General features: G+C 56.2%; 1 protein-coding gene across 2 annotated transcripts in view; it reads right to left on the bottom strand.

The window, feature by feature from the left end:
• Positions 1 to 16,763, bottom strand: part of VAV2 (vav guanine nucleotide exchange factor 2) — a 192,774-nt gene continuing 176,011 nt past the window's right edge. The window contains exons 20-28 of one of the 2 annotated variants that reach the window (XM_087418837.1): positions 16,413 to 16,540; positions 14,999 to 15,073; positions 13,594 to 13,646; positions 12,054 to 12,170; positions 9,053 to 9,140; positions 7,687 to 7,810; positions 6,758 to 6,844; positions 5,572 to 5,726; positions 1 to 1,526 (exon numbers count right to left, since the gene is read on the bottom strand). In XM_087418837.1, coding sequence (XP_087274963.1) covers positions 1,479 to 1,526; positions 5,572 to 5,726; positions 6,758 to 6,844; positions 7,687 to 7,810; positions 9,053 to 9,140; positions 12,054 to 12,170; positions 13,594 to 13,646; positions 14,999 to 15,073; positions 16,413 to 16,540 — 875 coding nt within the window. In that variant the 3' untranslated portion in view covers positions 1 to 1,478. The remainder of the gene's footprint in view (positions 1,527 to 5,571; positions 5,727 to 6,757; positions 6,845 to 7,686; positions 7,811 to 9,052; positions 9,141 to 12,053; positions 12,171 to 13,593; positions 13,647 to 14,998; positions 15,074 to 16,412; positions 16,541 to 16,763) is intronic. The other variant, XM_014782305.2, reaches the window with a different exon arrangement.

The following is a 16,763-nucleotide window of genomic DNA, read 5'->3' as shown; positions in this document are numbered from 1 at the left end:
CCGCCCCCCAGATGTGATCCTGTTCACGCTCACTTCTCAAGCCTTTGCAGGCTGCCTTCTCTTTTCTCCTTGCCACTCACCATCTCTGACCTTTCCCCCTCCTCACCACGCCAGGATGCTGGGTGTGTGAGCTGAGCCTGCAAGCTACAAGGCTGACCTCAAGAGGAACCTCGGGTGCAGCGTGGCAACAAGCACCCACCCCAGCAGGGGCCAGCCTTCCCCAAGCCCAGCCTTGGCCTGGTCCCTGCTCCTTGCACAGGGCTGTGTAGCCAACGTGGCCCAGGTTTCCCCAGTAGCTTTGGCACGGAGGTCAGAGGGAGAGTGTCACCAGGTCTCATGCAACAACCGGGCAGAGGAGACAAGGTCTGGCCAAACCAGCCAGAGGTCAAGGGCCAGGAGTCAGGAGCGGGAATTAGGGGCTAGAGCCACCCCCAAGAGCACTTCTTTTGGGCTGGTCACAGCCCCAGTTCATGGGCTGCAGGAGCCCTTGGAAGGAAGACCTGCCAAGGCGTGGAACCAACATCCTGTGCAAAGGCTGGGAGGAACCCCAAGGACCACAGAACACAGGAGACCCAGACGGGGCCACCTGCACAGAAGCAGGGGGTCCTCCTCCTGGGGAGGAATGTGAGCAGCAGGGACCGAGTGAGGGAACACCCTGCTTTCTTCCCACCCATATCAGGGTTTACAGAAGATGCATCTACCTGGCAGCAGGACAGGACAGACACACACCTAGGATTCGGGGCAAAGAACAGTACCATTGACTGGGAGTAGGGTTGGCCACTTCATCGTTCCTAAGGGTCCTCCCAAGAGAGGGACCTGCCCTGGGGGGTCTCTGCATGCCCCTGGTGCAGAGGGACACGAGGAAGTCAAGGGGGACTGCACAGGCCCTCCTGCAATGCCCTCTTCTCTTACACCCAAGCACAGCTGGGCTGAGCAGGGGCTGCAGCAAACAGCCTGCTCTGGTCCCGTCTGCCTCTCAAGGCTGGAAGCCGCCCCCTGGGAGTAGCAGGAAACAGGCGAGCTAAGAGTCCAGGGCTGAGCAGAAGGGGCGGGGGAAGGTTCCCCTCTGCTGTCCCCAGCCCTCCCTGGGACAGCATCTGCTGTTCAAACCCAGGTTCCTGAATGCCTTCTCAACAAGACAGGGGCAGGATGAGCTCTGGCCTCAGCTGTCACCCAGAGCCTGGCTCGGAAGGCCACTGGCGCTCCCTCCCCTCAGCATTCCGATGGTGGCGGCCACAGCAGGGCTGGCCCCAATTTCCTCTATGTACAAGTAGTGTACCCAGGACAGGCCACCGAGGGCAGACTGGTGGTAGGACGGTTCACGTTTAGGATTCTGAACACCCTCCCCATCCCTATGGGCTGTTGAAGACTGGAAGGTTGGCGGGCATTTCCCCTCTGAGTCGCAGACCTAGAGATGGACTTCAGAGTTGGAGCGACTCTTCCAAGAAAATTGGCGAGTCCTGTGCACGTTCTTGCTGTCACTGGATGCCCTCCTCTTCTACATACGTTGAAGGAAACCAGCCGATCTGAAAAAGATGGCAAGGTCACGTAAGTGTGTGTGCGCGCATGCCTGTGTGCACACGTGTTGAGGATGAAGGTGAGTAGAGTTTGTGGAGATGGAGGACCCTTCAAAAGGCTGGAGCTCTAAGCCAGACCTGCCCCAAGAGAGGCCCTGGCAAAGAGGCTAAGAGCCTGGTGCTGGCACTAGCCCTGAGCAGTTTACGATGACCTGCCCACCCTCTAGCCGCCAGCCAGAAGAAATGAAACCCTCTCCGGAGGAAAATAACGTCATCCAGAATCTCAACAGTGTTGAATACACAAGCTCAGCATTCAATCAGCACCCAGTGACAGAAACTAAGAGAAAATGCAGACAACAGAGACCAACCTACAGGTCATCCAGAGATCAGAGTCACCCGTCAGGAAATGTAAATAACTCTGATTTGTATGTTTCAGAAAACTGACAAAAGGGCAGAAAATTTCACAGAAAACTGAAATCGGAAATCAAATAGAAATCCTAGAACTGAAAAATATGCAATGACTGCAATTAAGAATCCAAAAGAAGGATTTAACAGCAGACTAGACAAAGCAGACGAGAAGACTAATAAACTGGAAGATGGGTCAATGGCAAGTAACTAGATGGAAAACCAGAGAATGGGTGAAAAACACATAACACAGTGTAAATAATATCTGGGCTGTGGTGAAAAGATCTAACATCCATGTGAATAGAGCCCTGGAAAGAGAAAAGCAAGGAAATGGAGCAGACACTCTACCTGAAGAAATTTCCAAAACTGATGAAGGACATCAAGCCACAGATTCAAAAATCTCTACGAATCTCAGAATGAATAAGGGAAAACCATACCTCGGCACATTGTAATAACCCTGACAAAAAACAAAGGCATTTTTCTACCTTTAGCCCAGAGGGGAGCAGTGCAGACCTTTCCTGCAAAGGAGCAACATTAAGAACACAGCCTGGGGCCGGCCCCATGGCTTAGCGGTTAAGTGTGTGCGCTCTGCTGCTGGCGGCCCGGGTTCGGATCCGGGCACACACCGACGCACCGCTTCTCCGGCCATGCTGAGGCCGCGTCCCACATACAGCAACTAGAAGGATGTGCAGCTATAACATACAACTATCTACTGGGGCTTTGGGGAAAAAAAAAAAAAAGGAGGAGGACTGGCAATAGATGTTAGCTCAGGGCCGGTCTTCCTCAGTAAAAAGAAAAAAAAAAAAAGAACACGGCCTGGCTTTTCTACAGAAATGATGGAAGCCAGGTGACAATGGAGTGGCATCATCAAAGTACTGAAATGAAATACCTGCCAGCCCAGAATTCTACACCCAGTGAAAATAACTTCAAAAATGAACTCAATACAACTGCTCACAAAATGCAAGCAGGTCTCACGGAGAGATCACTGGTTCCTGGGGGAGAATAACAAGGGGAGAAGAGAAAGCTTTTCCTTACATAGAATGGCCACTTGGAACAGTAGGAGAAACGATAGTTAGAAAATCACTATTTTTACAGCCATGATAGAAATAATTGAATAGGCAAAACTCCTCAATGAATGCTAAAACTAGTAGGTGAAAGTTTAAGGAGAAACGATATATTTATCTGATTTCAAAGTATTACCCTGCAAATTACTTATTAATTACAGTAACTTCACAGTGGAGAAAGCTGGCAGATACCACCTTAACCTCGTGATTGAGGTTAATGTCACAATAAAGGACAAACTGACACCATATATCTCCTGATAGGACATTATGGCACTGAAAAAGATCCAACATCCCCATTGTGGTGTTGTTCCCACCGAAAATATACAACCTCTATTTAATCATGAAGAAATATCAAACAAACCTAAATTGAGGGATTGTCTACAAAAATAACTGGCATATGCTCTTCAAAAATGTCAAAGTCACGTAACACAGAGAAACGCAGAAGAATTGTCCCAGATGAAAGGGAATTGAGGGTCACGGCAAGTAAGTGCAATTCATGGTCCTGGATTGGACCCACGCCAGGGGAAAACAGCCAGAGAAGACACTCTGGGGACAACTGGTGGAATTCGCTATGGACTGTTGATCAGATAATCATACTATCTCAAAGGGACACACACTGGAGTCTTTAGGGCGAAAGGGATATGATTCCTGCAACTGACTGTCAAATGGTTTGGAGAAAAATAAGCACACACACTCACAGAAAGAGAGGGAACGCAAATGATAAAGCAAGTGGACAAACCATTCTTCACCGGCAAATCTGGGCCTACGGGAGTTCTTTGTGCCATGGCAACTTTTCTTTAAGTTTGAAATTATATCAAAATAAACTACAAACATTTTACAATGAGAACATGAAAAAAAGGAAGTGAAATAAAGATGTGTTCAAACCTAACAAAAACTGATAATTTATTAGCAGATTCACACTAAAAACTCATACTAAGAAGAAGGAACTTCAGGCAGCAGGAACATGGTCTTGGGTGGAAATACAACAAGGCAGGAAGAAACGAGGAGCCCTGGGAAAGGTGAATAGGTAGTAAATATAAATGAACACTAGCCGCTTACAATAAAAATAACATCTTACAGGGTTAAAAAATATGTAGAACTAAGATCATGACAAGGCCTGCACCAAAGTTGGGAGGAAAATGAATATAGTCAAAGGTTGTAGGGTCCTTGCATTGTCTGGGAAGCAGTAAAAGTACTGATTTAAGATGGCATCTCTCAGAAGTCAAAGTGCACACCGTGATCTCTACAGTAACCACTTTAGTAATAGGAAAAGAATGCGTAACTAACAAAGCAATCAAGGGGACAGGAAGTGAAATAGAAAAAATATCGATTAATCCAAAAGTAGAAAAGAAAGGAGAAAAAAGGAAGGACTAGATGTGACAAATAGAAAATAAACAGAAAGACAATGGATTTAAGTCTAAATATCTCAGTAATTACATTAAATGTAAACGGACTACATATACCTATTAAAAGGCAAAGACTATCAGATCAGAGTGGCTTTAAAAAATCTGAATATAATAAGTTTTACCTTATACCTATCTTAAATATAAGAACACGGAAAAGCTGAAAGTAATACAAGAGAGAAAAAAGTATGCCATGTAAAACACTACTCCCCGCAAAAAGCTGGTGTCTCTGTAACAGCAGATAAAGTAGGCTTTACAGCAAGAAAAACTGCCAGAGATAAAAAGAGACATTTCATAACAGGGTCAAGGCAACAGAAACATCTAGTAACACTCTAAACAAGTGGTTCTAAAACTTAACTCCACATGGAAATCACCTGGGAAACCAGTTGGCTTCCCAACTAGGGCGAGCACCCAGGTATGTGCTTACTAAATCACAGCCTCAAGAGGCACCTGGGAGCTAGTGGTCCCAGTCCTCTAGGTGGCCGTCTAGGACTCAGTGGCCTCACACTTCTGAAGGGCTGTTGGGTGGCAAATGGATCAGCCTTGAGGGCCTCAAAGGGGCAGACAACATGCTAGGTGGAGGCAGACCAGTTCCCGCCACCTGGCAATGTAATGGCAAGCGAAGGCAGCCAAGGCTGGCTGACCCTCTGCAGCCCAGTGTGCCTGCCTGCAGGCAGCTGCAGCCCCAAGGAAAGCTGATGTTTCCTGATCCACTCATGGAGCCCCAGTACCATTGGGTGGGTGCTGAGGGGGCCTTACAAAGTGGCAGGAGCCCAGCGAGGACTCACGGGCCCTACTCAGTCCTGTGGCCTCCCTGCCTGCAAAGGGGCCTTGGGCACATGCAAGTGACTTGAAGACCGTACAAGAAACTTGTCTCCCTGCAGTGACCACAAAGGACCACAGACTAGGACCAAGCACAGATACAGGGTTGGGCAGGGCTGGATCCAGATCAGACCTGGCAAGCTGCTCCCTTGCTGTGTGACCTTGGGTCATGGCCAGTGTCTGGAGCCTGAGGACACCCAGACTCCTGGGCACCGAGGGAGCTGGCGCAGGGTCATGCCGTGGTGCCAGCCTGCCCAGGCCCAGCCAGGTTCAAGCAGGAAGGCCCACCTCCCTGAGTACTGCAGTGAGGCTGGGCGCCCTCTGCATGGGGGCCTGGGGACAGGGGCCGGCTGCACTCACCCGTCCATTCGTCTCGCCCTTCCACCAGCCCTGGTCCCCACCAATGCGGCTGTAGATCTTCACAACGTCGCCTTCCCGCAGTGAGAGCTCCCGCATGTCCCGGGCGGCAAAGTTGTACCTGGCCACGGCTGTGCCAATGACGCGGGGTGTGAACACTGTTGGGGGAGATGGGCAGCATCACACAGCCGCCGGCCAGGGCCCAGCCAGGGCTGCGGGCCCTCAGGCCGAGCTGGTCTCTCCCCCAGTGCCTGGCCCTAGGCACACAGAGGAGGGCCGTCAAGCAGAAAGGCCCTGGAGGGTCAGACCGGGCTCCAACCTCAGGGCCCCTCACTTCCCTGCGGGTGCCCAAACCTGTGGGCCCGTGGCCTATCCAGGTCCCCCCATCAAGGGGGTCAGAGCGGCCACCACCCACACTGGGGGCCATCGCAATGAGCGCGCTTGTGGGGATGAGAGCAGATGCCCACACCCTGCCCGTCACAGCTCCTGCAGGGCCTATCCCTGTGTGCCCAGTGCACAGGTGTCACGTGGCCAGTGGACAGCTGAGGGACCACTGCCCCACTCCCAGTCCTCACTCTGATAGAGCACCTCGGACCGGACGCTAGAGCACCAGTGCCTGACTTCCCTCATGTCCCCAGTTCCAGAGCCCCAAACCAAACTGGAAACCCAGCTGGACCAGCTCGGTCCGGAACCCAGGAGTCCTGACGGACAGGTGACAACGACCGGTGGAGTCACACGCACAGCTGCTGGGGCGGGCTTTGACTGGGAGCAGAGGGCCGTGCGGACGGGGCCGACGGAGACCCCGAACCCTGTGCCCAGGTCCCACAGCTCCCCCTCACGCCGCTGAATGGGGCCCGCCCGGGTCTGCCCCCGCCTCCCCCGAGGGTGGCCGCCCAGCGGTTTGCCGCCACCGGAGGCAAAGCTCCCGATGAGCAACAGGGACGGTGGCGATGAGCTGGGGGGTGGCCACTGGGGGAGCGTGTCAGACAGGTGGTGGAGTGAGGAGGGCAGCGCCGGCCTGACGGTGTCCTCGGGTGCCGGCAGCCCCCTGCCCGCGGAGCCCCTTCTCCCCGTCCTGCTCCCCCCGCCTCCACCCCACCAGGCAGCGGGCAGCTGTGGACACTCTCAGGCGGGGCTGTGGGCCAGCAGGCAGCCCGTGCCAGGCCCCCCGCCCCGGGAGCAGCGGTACCTGACCAGAAGGGAGCAGAGGAGCCCTGAGAAGCAAAGCTCAGCCCCTGCGGACTGAGAAGGGAAAAGCTGCCGGAAGCGCAGGGAGCTGCAAAGAGGCAGAGAGAACGTGAGAGGGGCCGGGGGGCCGCGCACTCGCAGGCACACGCAGTCAGAGGCCGCAGGGACGGGGCCGGGAGGGGCGGGGGACAGCGCAGGGTCGAGGCCCACCCGGGCACCGGCGCAGCCTGGCCATGTCTGAGCTGCCCTCACTCCACCTCCCAGGACGTGTTTCCTGGGACCCCCACCCCAGGCAAGGGGCTTGTGCGAGGACTGATACTTCGAACGGCCCAGCCCCTCGCCCAGCACACAGTAGGCGCTCACTAAAGGCCAGTCGTTCCTCTCCCGGCCTGCTCTGCCCAGGTGGGACCGCGGCGCTGCAGGCCCCTCAGCTGGAGGAAGCAGGGTGTTCAGTGGACAGAGTCCTAGGCTGGATGCCCAACGCTCTGGGCCCACCCTGCCCGACTGCAGGTGGCACCTGCCCTGGGCCACGGAGCCCCGTCTGCAAACAGAGGCGCTGCTCTGGCTCCTCACAGTGGAGGCCCCGGGGGGCAGGGGCATAGGCAGGGAGCTGAGGACAGGTGGGACCCCCCCGTCCTCTCCCCGCACCGGTCTCCAGACAAAGGCACCAGGACGCGCAGCAGCGACTCAGAGCTGGCACTCCCCACTTGTCACCTGGGACCACCGGGCACCCTGGCTCGGAGAACGCTTGTGTCGGGCGGGGGTCCCAGCCCACTGCTCCCGGGGGCGGGAGTCAGGAAGGGGCTCCTGGCCTGGGTCAGTGCAGCCAACTCGAGGGCAGGCGGGCAGTGAGGGCCTGGGCCGTGGGAAGTAGGATGGAGCGGACCCCACCAGAGGAGCACTGGTGTGCCGGGTGGCTGCGGGTGTTACCTGGGGACCGGCTGCAGGCCCTGGAGGCTGCCCGCTCCCTTGACCTGTAGGGGTACTTGAGCGTGGTGTCCAGCTGCTTGAAGCTCTCCTTGAGCGAGTGGCACTGGTAATACTCCACCAACTCCTGCAGGACACACATGCTCACTGACCGCTGCCACCACCTCCAGGCAGTCCTCCCGGGTGCCCTGGTTTCCCTCCCCCACCTCCTCAGGTTCACTCAGGGACTTGTCTTCTTGACCCGAGAACTACCCCTTCCCTCCCACCCGGCACAGGGTGCGTGGTCAGTATCCCGAAGACATTTGATCCAGCAATTTCTCTCCCAAATGTTTCTAAAGGAAAAATCAGGGAGGAACGCAGAAACTGAGGGACACGGATGCTCCTATGACACTCTTTGTAATAGAGAAAAATGGGAACCCCCACGTGTCCAACACCAGGTAAGTGCTTCTAGAAACAACAGCATATCCAAGCGACCGAACGCCACGCGGCTACCAGTCGGGGCGAGCAGAGGCTTCACCCCAATGTGAGCGTTTACTATGTTGAAGGGCAGGCTAAAAGCTGGGCACAGGACGGCCAGTGCTTTTGTTTGGAAAAGGTGTACAGAACCACACCCAGGCTAAGCTTAGGGCGGTGAGGACGCGCCCTGAAATGGGAACATCACTATTTTTTGGGTGGGGAGTGTGGACACTGTTTCGCTCTGTGCTTTCTGTGGCTACAGCAGGGTGTCTAAGGGCTCAGACACTCTAGCCGGATGTTCTCAGTACATAGATGCCGTGTAATGAAGGAAAGGATGGGTCTAATCTTAAACTCATCTTAAGGACTATATGCCTTTGACTGCATTTGGGCTGGGCTGGGTGGTGCGGGGGTGGGGGGCGGGGGGCAGGAGCGAGGAGCATGGAGAGGAAGTGGGGGGGCAGGGGGCAGGTTGGGGAGAGGCAGGGGGCTGTTGGAAGGCACCCTCGTGTGAGGTTGGCTACACGGCCAGGCCCCGGGCCGAGTTTCTGGCTCTGGTGGGAGGATGGGGGTGAACGGGCTGCTGTAATGCTCGTGGCCAGGATGGGCTGGGCCCTCCCCACACTGTGCACCACAGTCAACCCACCTGGCCCTTTGGGGACTTTGGGGGACAGAAGCCCAACTCAGGGCTGTGACAAGGCCCTGACTGTCCCAAGTCGCCCTGCGAGCCCGTTTCCTGGGTCTTTCCCACACTGGGACGACTTGCTCCTCCCCAGGTAGAGCCCGCAGCCCAGCCTGCAGGGAGCGCCTGCAGGGAGCAGGTGCAGGAGGCCCCTCCTCAGGGTGGCTGCAGGGGGAGGCCTGGGCCCTCCTCCCACCCTCGGGGCAGGGCCGGTGGGAGCCAGGGGTCACGTACCAAGAGGCTTTCAAATTTCTTTGCTTCTGTGATGTGGATCCAGCTGTCCTTCTCCACCACCTTAATGTGCTTCACCTCGTCGTTGAACCTGGGCGAAGTGCACAGGCCACAGTGGTCACTATGCAGGCCACGCAGCCCCCAGCCCCCTGGGGGTCCAGGCTTACCGCATGTTTGCTGGAGCAAAGAGCCTGGCCCTCAGCCACACCTCCAGCTCCTCCAGCTGCTCCCTCTCAGCCCTCCCCTGCCCTCCCCTTTGGGCCACCCCAGCCTGTCTCCTACCGCCTGTCCGTCTATCTGTTGGTCCACCTTGCCCGTTTGAAGCCCACACTCCCCGGTCAGCCTCAGGCCCCGGAGCTCCACCTCTACCCTCCTACCAGCCCCGCTGAGACTTCCTGTCTCGGGGTTCTGCTCATTCTCTTCTCTGCACTGGGAACACCCTCCTTCTCCCTGTTTCCCTGGCCTGATGAGGCCTTCACAGCTTGGTTTGTAAGTCAAAGGTCTGCCCTTGGCCCACGAGGCCCCAGGCAGGCAGCCCCGCCCCAGCTCCGACACCATCTCACAATACTCTCCTCCCCACCCTCCATTCCAGCCGGCCGGGCCTCCGGCTCTTCCTCAGACACACCAAGCACAAGCCCGCAGGCCCTGACATCAGTTCCCCTACGTTAAACCCAGCATATATGCGGTTAAAACCAAAAGCACTCGTCCCCTTTCCCTGCTTCTGGAAGTTACACTCATATGTAAATTATCAGTTTTTTAAATCTTTGTATCCTTGAACTTCACAAGACAAACACAAGTTACAAACTGTTGGAAGCCCAGGTGGCCTCACACTTACACTGAAGTTTTGGCTAGTTATGGGTCTTTTGAAGTTTTCTGAGACCCAGAGAATATCAAGAAGCTAAAGCTCCCCATACCCCAACTCCTCAGCTTACTGGCACCAGAATCCCCCCTCCACCACGGAGGCAGACCACCAAGGACACCCACCTGCAGGTTCCCTCATCTCGCCTCCTCCGCCCTCCAAGCAGCCTCACAAGGCCAAGCGCAGGCTGGTGGGGAAGTGCTGACCAGCAAGGCCACAGGCTCCCCCTCCCTACCAGCAGCCACATGCCTCACCACCTTGAAAACCCCTGGCCTCCCATCCTTCGGGGAGACAGGAGAAATTTGAGGGCTCACTCTCGTCTCCCAGCTGACATCACCCAAAATAAAAACCCTTTCCTTGCCATAAGCCTGGTGTTCGTTTTTATTTGGCCCCTCTTGTGTGGCAGGTAAAGAACCTGTGTATGTGCCCAGTAACACCCCCTCTGCCCAGAATGCTCCCCCTCCTGCTATCCTCACCATCCCCCCACCCCCGCGTTCTCAGGGCTCAACTCAAATCTGACCTTAGTGGAGAGGCTCCTCACAGCCCCTCCCTCCCAAATACCACCCCTACACTTGCCAGCCAACACCAAAGCCAGACAAAAACATCACAAGAAAAGAAAACGACACGCCAATATCCCTTATGAGTATAGACGTAAAAATCCTCAACAAACTGTTAGCAAACAATCTCTCTCCATATGTACATCTATACAAACCACACATATAAAAAAGACTTCACCCCACAGCCAAGTGGGACATACCAGGAATGCAAGGTTGGTTTAACACCCAGAATTCAGTTAACGGAATAAACGGTTGTGAAATAAGCGAATGCTTCACTGCCCATTCTCCTCTCCCAGGGGGCCTTTGTAGACCACCCACTGTTTCTCCTGGATTAAAGTGAGCTGAGTGTGCTCACCCTGCCCCCATGCTCCTTGGGCAAGGACCGTCTGAGGCCCACTCCAGAGCCCTGCGGCCAGGCACACAGCAGGTGCTCTGCTGATTCCTACCAGGCAAGTGACATCTCTGCCACTTCACTGCTTGGTGCCAGCCTCCAGCCTCCACCCCTGACCTACCACCATGCCCCACACTCCACTTTTCTTCCAGGGCCCACTGAGACTGTCACTGTGGGAGGCCCTACCTGCACTGTGTCACACATCTTACAATGCTCCCACTGTCCACGGCAGGTAGGGCTGACCTCTGCTCAAGAGCAGGTCTCGCAGATTAGGTGACCCAGGTCACATCCAGATGATCTTTCATTGGCCATGTGTCACTTTCAACGTTGGGGTTGTTCTTTGTATTTTAGAGTCAATGCATGTGTTTCAGGCCCCAAACATTTGTGGGGCCTCCTGGAAAGGCTGTGGGACCCTGGCAGTGTTTTCCCACCTGTGGGGGCTCATACTCAGTTCTGGCTCCTTCTAGTTCCCCAGATCCCGACCTCCACCACATCTACCACTTGTACCCATTGGCTGCAGACGTAGAGGAAGCTGCTACACACGGGAAGAGGCAGACACAAGCTGAGACAGGGACGTGGGATGAGCTGTGTGTTCAGGGCCTGGGTGTGGCCCTGCTGAGCCCGGCCCACCTGGCCCCTAACAGCCGTGAGGCCTCCTGTATCCTACAGAACAGCCCCTCTCTGCTCCCTTGTGTTGGCTTCTGCTACTCGCAACCAGAAGCATCCAGGCTGAAACGCTGCAGACATCCGGTGGCCTGGTCACAGGGCCCGCCACCCCCAGCACCCACCCAGCAGACCCGAGGAGGCCTTCCCTGTAACAGAAGCCACCCTGCTTGAGACTCTCCCATCTAGGTCGTGGCACACCAGAACCTTCTATTCACTGGCCTGTGGCCTGGCCTGAGACTCCTATCCCCTGGACATCCTGTGCTGATGGCAATCAACCACCAGTCAGACTCTGTCTTTTGGAGAGGAGATGGCAGACCCACGAGGGGACGGTGGGTGGACCGTTCACGCATGTCCCAGGCTGCCATGTTGTAGAGACCCACTGACGACACCCTTTCATCTCAAAGGTGTCCTGGGCAAGACCCTCCATGGCCACCCACAGCCCGACAAGCCCAGGAGCTGGAGGGCGGTGGGCTCCGTGGTTCAGGACCGCATGGGGGGAGGGGTCCCCTTGACCCCGGATCCGATACATACTTGATGCTTATGGCAAAGCGCTCTGCCTCGGCTGGCCGCTCCCTGATGAGGTAGGTCCCGCTGGCATGGGATTTGAGCAGGTTGTCTGTCTGCTGCCTCTCCATGTTGCCTGCAAACCTAGAGCAGATGAGTCTGTTAGGGCCGGGAAGGAAGTGAGAGCTGGAACACTGACGAGCCTAAAGGGCAGAGAGCTATTAGCCAACAGCCTAATCTGCAGGATGAGCCCATTGGGAAACGAAGCCACGCCCCGACAGGAGGGGCAAACAGTGGGCAGGTCTGGAGGGGACGTGGGTGGGGCATCCGCAGGTGAGGACACAGCAGCACTGGAAAGATGCTGGGGGCGGGATGAGGACCCCAGACCTCGGCCGTCCACTGGGGGGTTTCTGCTCTACAGAACCCTGGGCCTGGAGGAGGTGTTCAGCGTCACAGGAACATTAGATAGAATTTCTAAGTTTTCACTATTTAAAAAGCAGTAATAAGTAAAAACTGCTCATGTGTGGGTTTTTGTATCTTGTTGTAACACACTGGAGTCCACCAACATCTCCGTGAATGGCTTTCGCACAGACTCCGACAGAAGGGATTTCCTGCCCTCTCCACTGAAATGAAGCCCATCCCAGACAGCAAGGCAAGCCCCCGGCCCCCAAAACAAAACCTGTTACCACCTGCCCCGCCTGTGTCGACTTTTGTAGATACTATGGAACCAGGACAGAACCCACATTAGAAAATTAAACTGTGCTTTGTTACACTGTCAAGTGAAAGCCACAGTCGGTCCTCCACTGTGTACATGAGACCTCAGTGCAGGGTGAACGGCGTCCGTGAACAGACCCGCGGGCCTCTTTACCACGTGGGCGGAGCGGCTGAGCCGAGGTGCCAGGGACACCGAGGGGCAGGCACAGTGCACTGCCGGGCACAGGGGTGGCTTCAGAGATGACCCCAAACCGCAAACCACGAGGGTAGATACTCCCAGCATAGAGGGCCACCACACCCAAGCTGCCCATTACACTGGCTGCGGTGGGGCGGGCATCTGCAGAGAACCACTGTCACTGACGGCTGGTCACTCGGTCACTCTTCCAGGCAGCCCGGGGACCCAGCAGGCAGAGTGATACAGGCTGGACCCAAGGCTGACATGCATCTGTGACTCACGCTTAAAACATCCACCTTCACGCTTTTATTAATGCAAACAGCCTCACTGTTCTCATCCAGCAGCTGTATGAGTCATCACGAGATTATAAATTTGGCCTTAAATAGACCACTTTTATATATTTTATATGATGAAGCTCAATTAAGACTGCATAAAAAAAGGGCTTTATTCTCCCAAATGCTCAGACCTGATGACCTGTTCTGGCGATAGGGACATAGTGCCTCGGGGTAGAGAGGGTCGCCCAGGCCCCCGGTTGTTTACGGCAGAGGAAGGAGAAGGGGGCTGGGGGCAGCAGGGCTCAGCCGCCCTGGAGACAACCGAGAGGCTGCCCGGCCGCAGACCCAGCCTGGGGGGGTGGGCCACAGCCCACAGCAAAGGGGCCACCGCTGATCCACTCACCAGGGGTATGCCGTGTAGTCGACCTCTCGGGATGGTGGCCGGCTAATGGGCGGCTGAAGAAGAGAGCATTCGGATTAATGTCCACGCCAGGGCCGTCCATAGAGTGGGGGCTGGAGGAGGCTTGTCAGCAATGACCCGACCCTTGGGCCCAGCACTGGCCACCACGACAAATGTGGACTTAGCCCTGGAGACACTGGACTGTGAGGTCCCTGAGGGCAGCGCTGGGCTCACCATCTCTGAGTAGCTTTGATTGAATGAATGAATAAGTCACAACCAACTGACAGTGCACTGAATCCCCAGGGAGGGGAGGACCGAAGGCTGCAGGAATTTCTCAGAGGTGGACATTAGCACACCTGACAGCTCTTTGCTGCAGATGAGCCTGAGGCCTGGGGGCCCCGAGGGGGTGCCCGGCCGGCAGCAGTGTGGTCTCCAGGCGGCGGGCTGCACACAGGCAGGCCTTGCAGCTCTCGAGACCCCATCCCTGGCCAGAGCCCCCACCCTGGCCTCCCCTCACTGGGCCACAGGTTGGGCAAAGCCTCACAGACCACCTGTCCTCTCTCCACCCCATTCACCATGCAAATGGGGAAACTGAGGCCCCGGGTGGGAAGAGGAGCCGCCCCAGGCCACCAAGTGAGTTAATGGTGCTTTTCCTCCTCTGCTGTCTGGTCCCCTTGACCTGTCAGCAAGGCCTGTCCAAGAGCCCTACGTGTTTTAACACTTTCTCCTTCAACTGGACAATGGCACCGCACAGAAGCAGTGTGCTGGGCAGACGGGGCCAGAGGCCAGGCAGGGCCCGGGGGGCAGGTCAGGGCTCCCGCGGTGTCGGAGACCCGTCTCCTGCTCCTTCAGGACGACTTTCCCTCTTTCACTCTTAGTTGCCTTTTTTTTTTGCAGAAAGGGGGTGATTCAATTTATTCAAGGCTGACGGCTCAACGCCTTTTGTTACAGACGAGAATTTGCTCCATACCACGTGGATGAAACAAATGCCAGATTGCCTTTTTCTAAGTATCATAAAGCCCAGCTTTGAATCCTTATGTTTGGGGGAGCTTTCTCCTCCCTGGGGCTGTATAATAGTCCAAGAAGACTTACAGTCCCTAAAACTTGGAGAACGGCAGCTGGCCTTCGGTCCATTACAATTGCTAAAAGAGAAGCTCATTTTGGTGTTTTTAAAACCACGATGAAAGGCAACACCCAACTGGCTGAGCCCTTCAAGCAGCCACCCCCTGTCCCCTGGCCCCCGCCCACCTTCTCTCTGGGCACAGGCCCAGCTCTGGGGCCAGCTCATGATGGCCATCTAGCAAGGACGTCCTGAACCAGCCCAGGACATCCCAAGTGAGGAGACAGCTCTCAGAACCCTCAGCGCCCTGGCCACTGTGTTCCTGAAGCACCTGTGGAAAGCACTCACCCTTCCATCCACGGGGCAAGGCTTCACAGACGAGCTAGGAAAGTAGCCTGACTTCCTGGTTTGCACCAGCCGACCCTAGAAGAAGAAGACAGAGAAGATCAGGGCCAGCGGGGCCTGGCCTGGCCAGTGACCGGGGTGGGGGATTTTAGTGTGCACCCCACTGTAACCTCAGCTGACCTCATAAGCGTTTGGGGCAGGAAGGTGAGGGGCCTCCCCACTTTACAGACGAGAACACTGAGGCCCAGAGAAGTTAAGTGACTTGCTCAGAGCTGGGGCTAGAGCCCCACCGGCTGGCTGCTGTCCGGTTCTCTCTTATCTACACCGGCCCTTCTCAAACTGTAAGGGGCACGTGGACCCAGGGATCTAGATGAAAAGCAGACGACGTCTGGGAGGGTCTGGGGCTCGGCCCTCCCTCTCCCTGTTCTCTGCAGGGAGTCCTCCCGCAGCTCCTCCTCAGGCTCCACTTGCACATCAGCAAAGTGTCTCTGCAAGGCCACCAACAACTGATGGCCCTGGTCACAGCTGGGGAGGGGACGGGGCGGCTGGGTCAGGGCGGAACAGAGACTTTGTACAGCAGACACCCTTCTGCACCTTGCGAATCTCCAGTTATGTGAAGGCACGGTCTAGTACAATAAATTCATAAGTAAGTACATACTGACAGGGACCATCACAAAACAACAATGACGGCAACAATAGTAACACAAACGTTAATGAACATTTGCCCTAACGTCAGCCCAGGCTGAGCTCCCATGGCACTGCCCCATGGGTACTGGGGCTTGGCAGAGGTGCCCAGGGGCAGGTGGGCATGGAGGGCTCCACCTTTTCGGGCCTTTTAACTGAAACAGTAAGTTTCAGGGCTCAGAACCATAAACCATCACATTGACATCTGTATCCACGTTTGTCTCCTCCACCAGGAGGGGCCTCCTGGGGGAAGGCGGGGGAGTGGGTCTCAGTCATAGTGTCCCCTAGGGTTGAGGACAGTGCCTGGCCACCCCATGATAGTGTTGGGTCTCAGTCATGGTGTCCCCCAGGGTTGAGGACAGTGCCTGGCCGCCCCATGATAGTGTTGGGTCTCAGTCATGGTGTCCCCCAGGGCTGAGGACAGTGCCTGGCCGCCCCATGATAGTGCTGGCTTGGACTGGGGCGGGGTGGCAAGGAGGGCGGGTGCGGTATGGCCGAGGCGGAGCCTGGGGGTATGTGCAGGACGCACCAAGGCAGAAGGCAGATAGAAAGGCAGGGCAGGGGAGCCCTGAACCCATGTCTCGGCAGGAGCCAAGGCCTTGCTAAGAGCTCACTCTCTCCACCCCGATGGCCTCTCACCCCCAACCCGCCCCTGCCTGGGGATGCAGAACTCTGTGCTTCTGCTCCAGGGGACAGGGTCGGGGGCCTCAACCCTTCCAGCCTCAGGACCTACCTCCCACCACTGAGACTCGGGGTCGCCTCGCAGCAGCTCGATCACGTCGCCCGTCTGGAAGGTCAGCACCGGCTTCCCGGGGGGAGCGGGGTTGCCATGGTAATTCTGCACGGCTACCATCTTGGGACCTGCAGAGGACAGGGCAGTAGGGGCCACTCACTTGGTGACTTCGTCCTGGCTGCAGCCCGCCCCGTCACTGACTTCGGCCTCCTCAGCCTTCTCAGACCCCTCGGAGCTGCTGGGCAGGAGACCACCCCCAACACAGCCGCAGACAGACACACTCGCCTGTACTGCCCCTCCCTAAATTCTTCCCGTAACCCCCCCCTCCCCGTCTCTGCTACGGAGCGTAAG

This window comes from Ceratotherium simum, chromosome 29 (assembly GCF_057802395.1).
Source record: "Ceratotherium simum simum isolate JZ-2026a chromosome 29, ASM5780239v1, whole genome shotgun sequence".
Lineage (NCBI taxonomy): Eukaryota > Metazoa > Chordata > Mammalia > Perissodactyla > Rhinocerotidae > Ceratotherium > Ceratotherium simum.
This window is presented reverse-complemented; position numbering and strand designations above follow the sequence as displayed.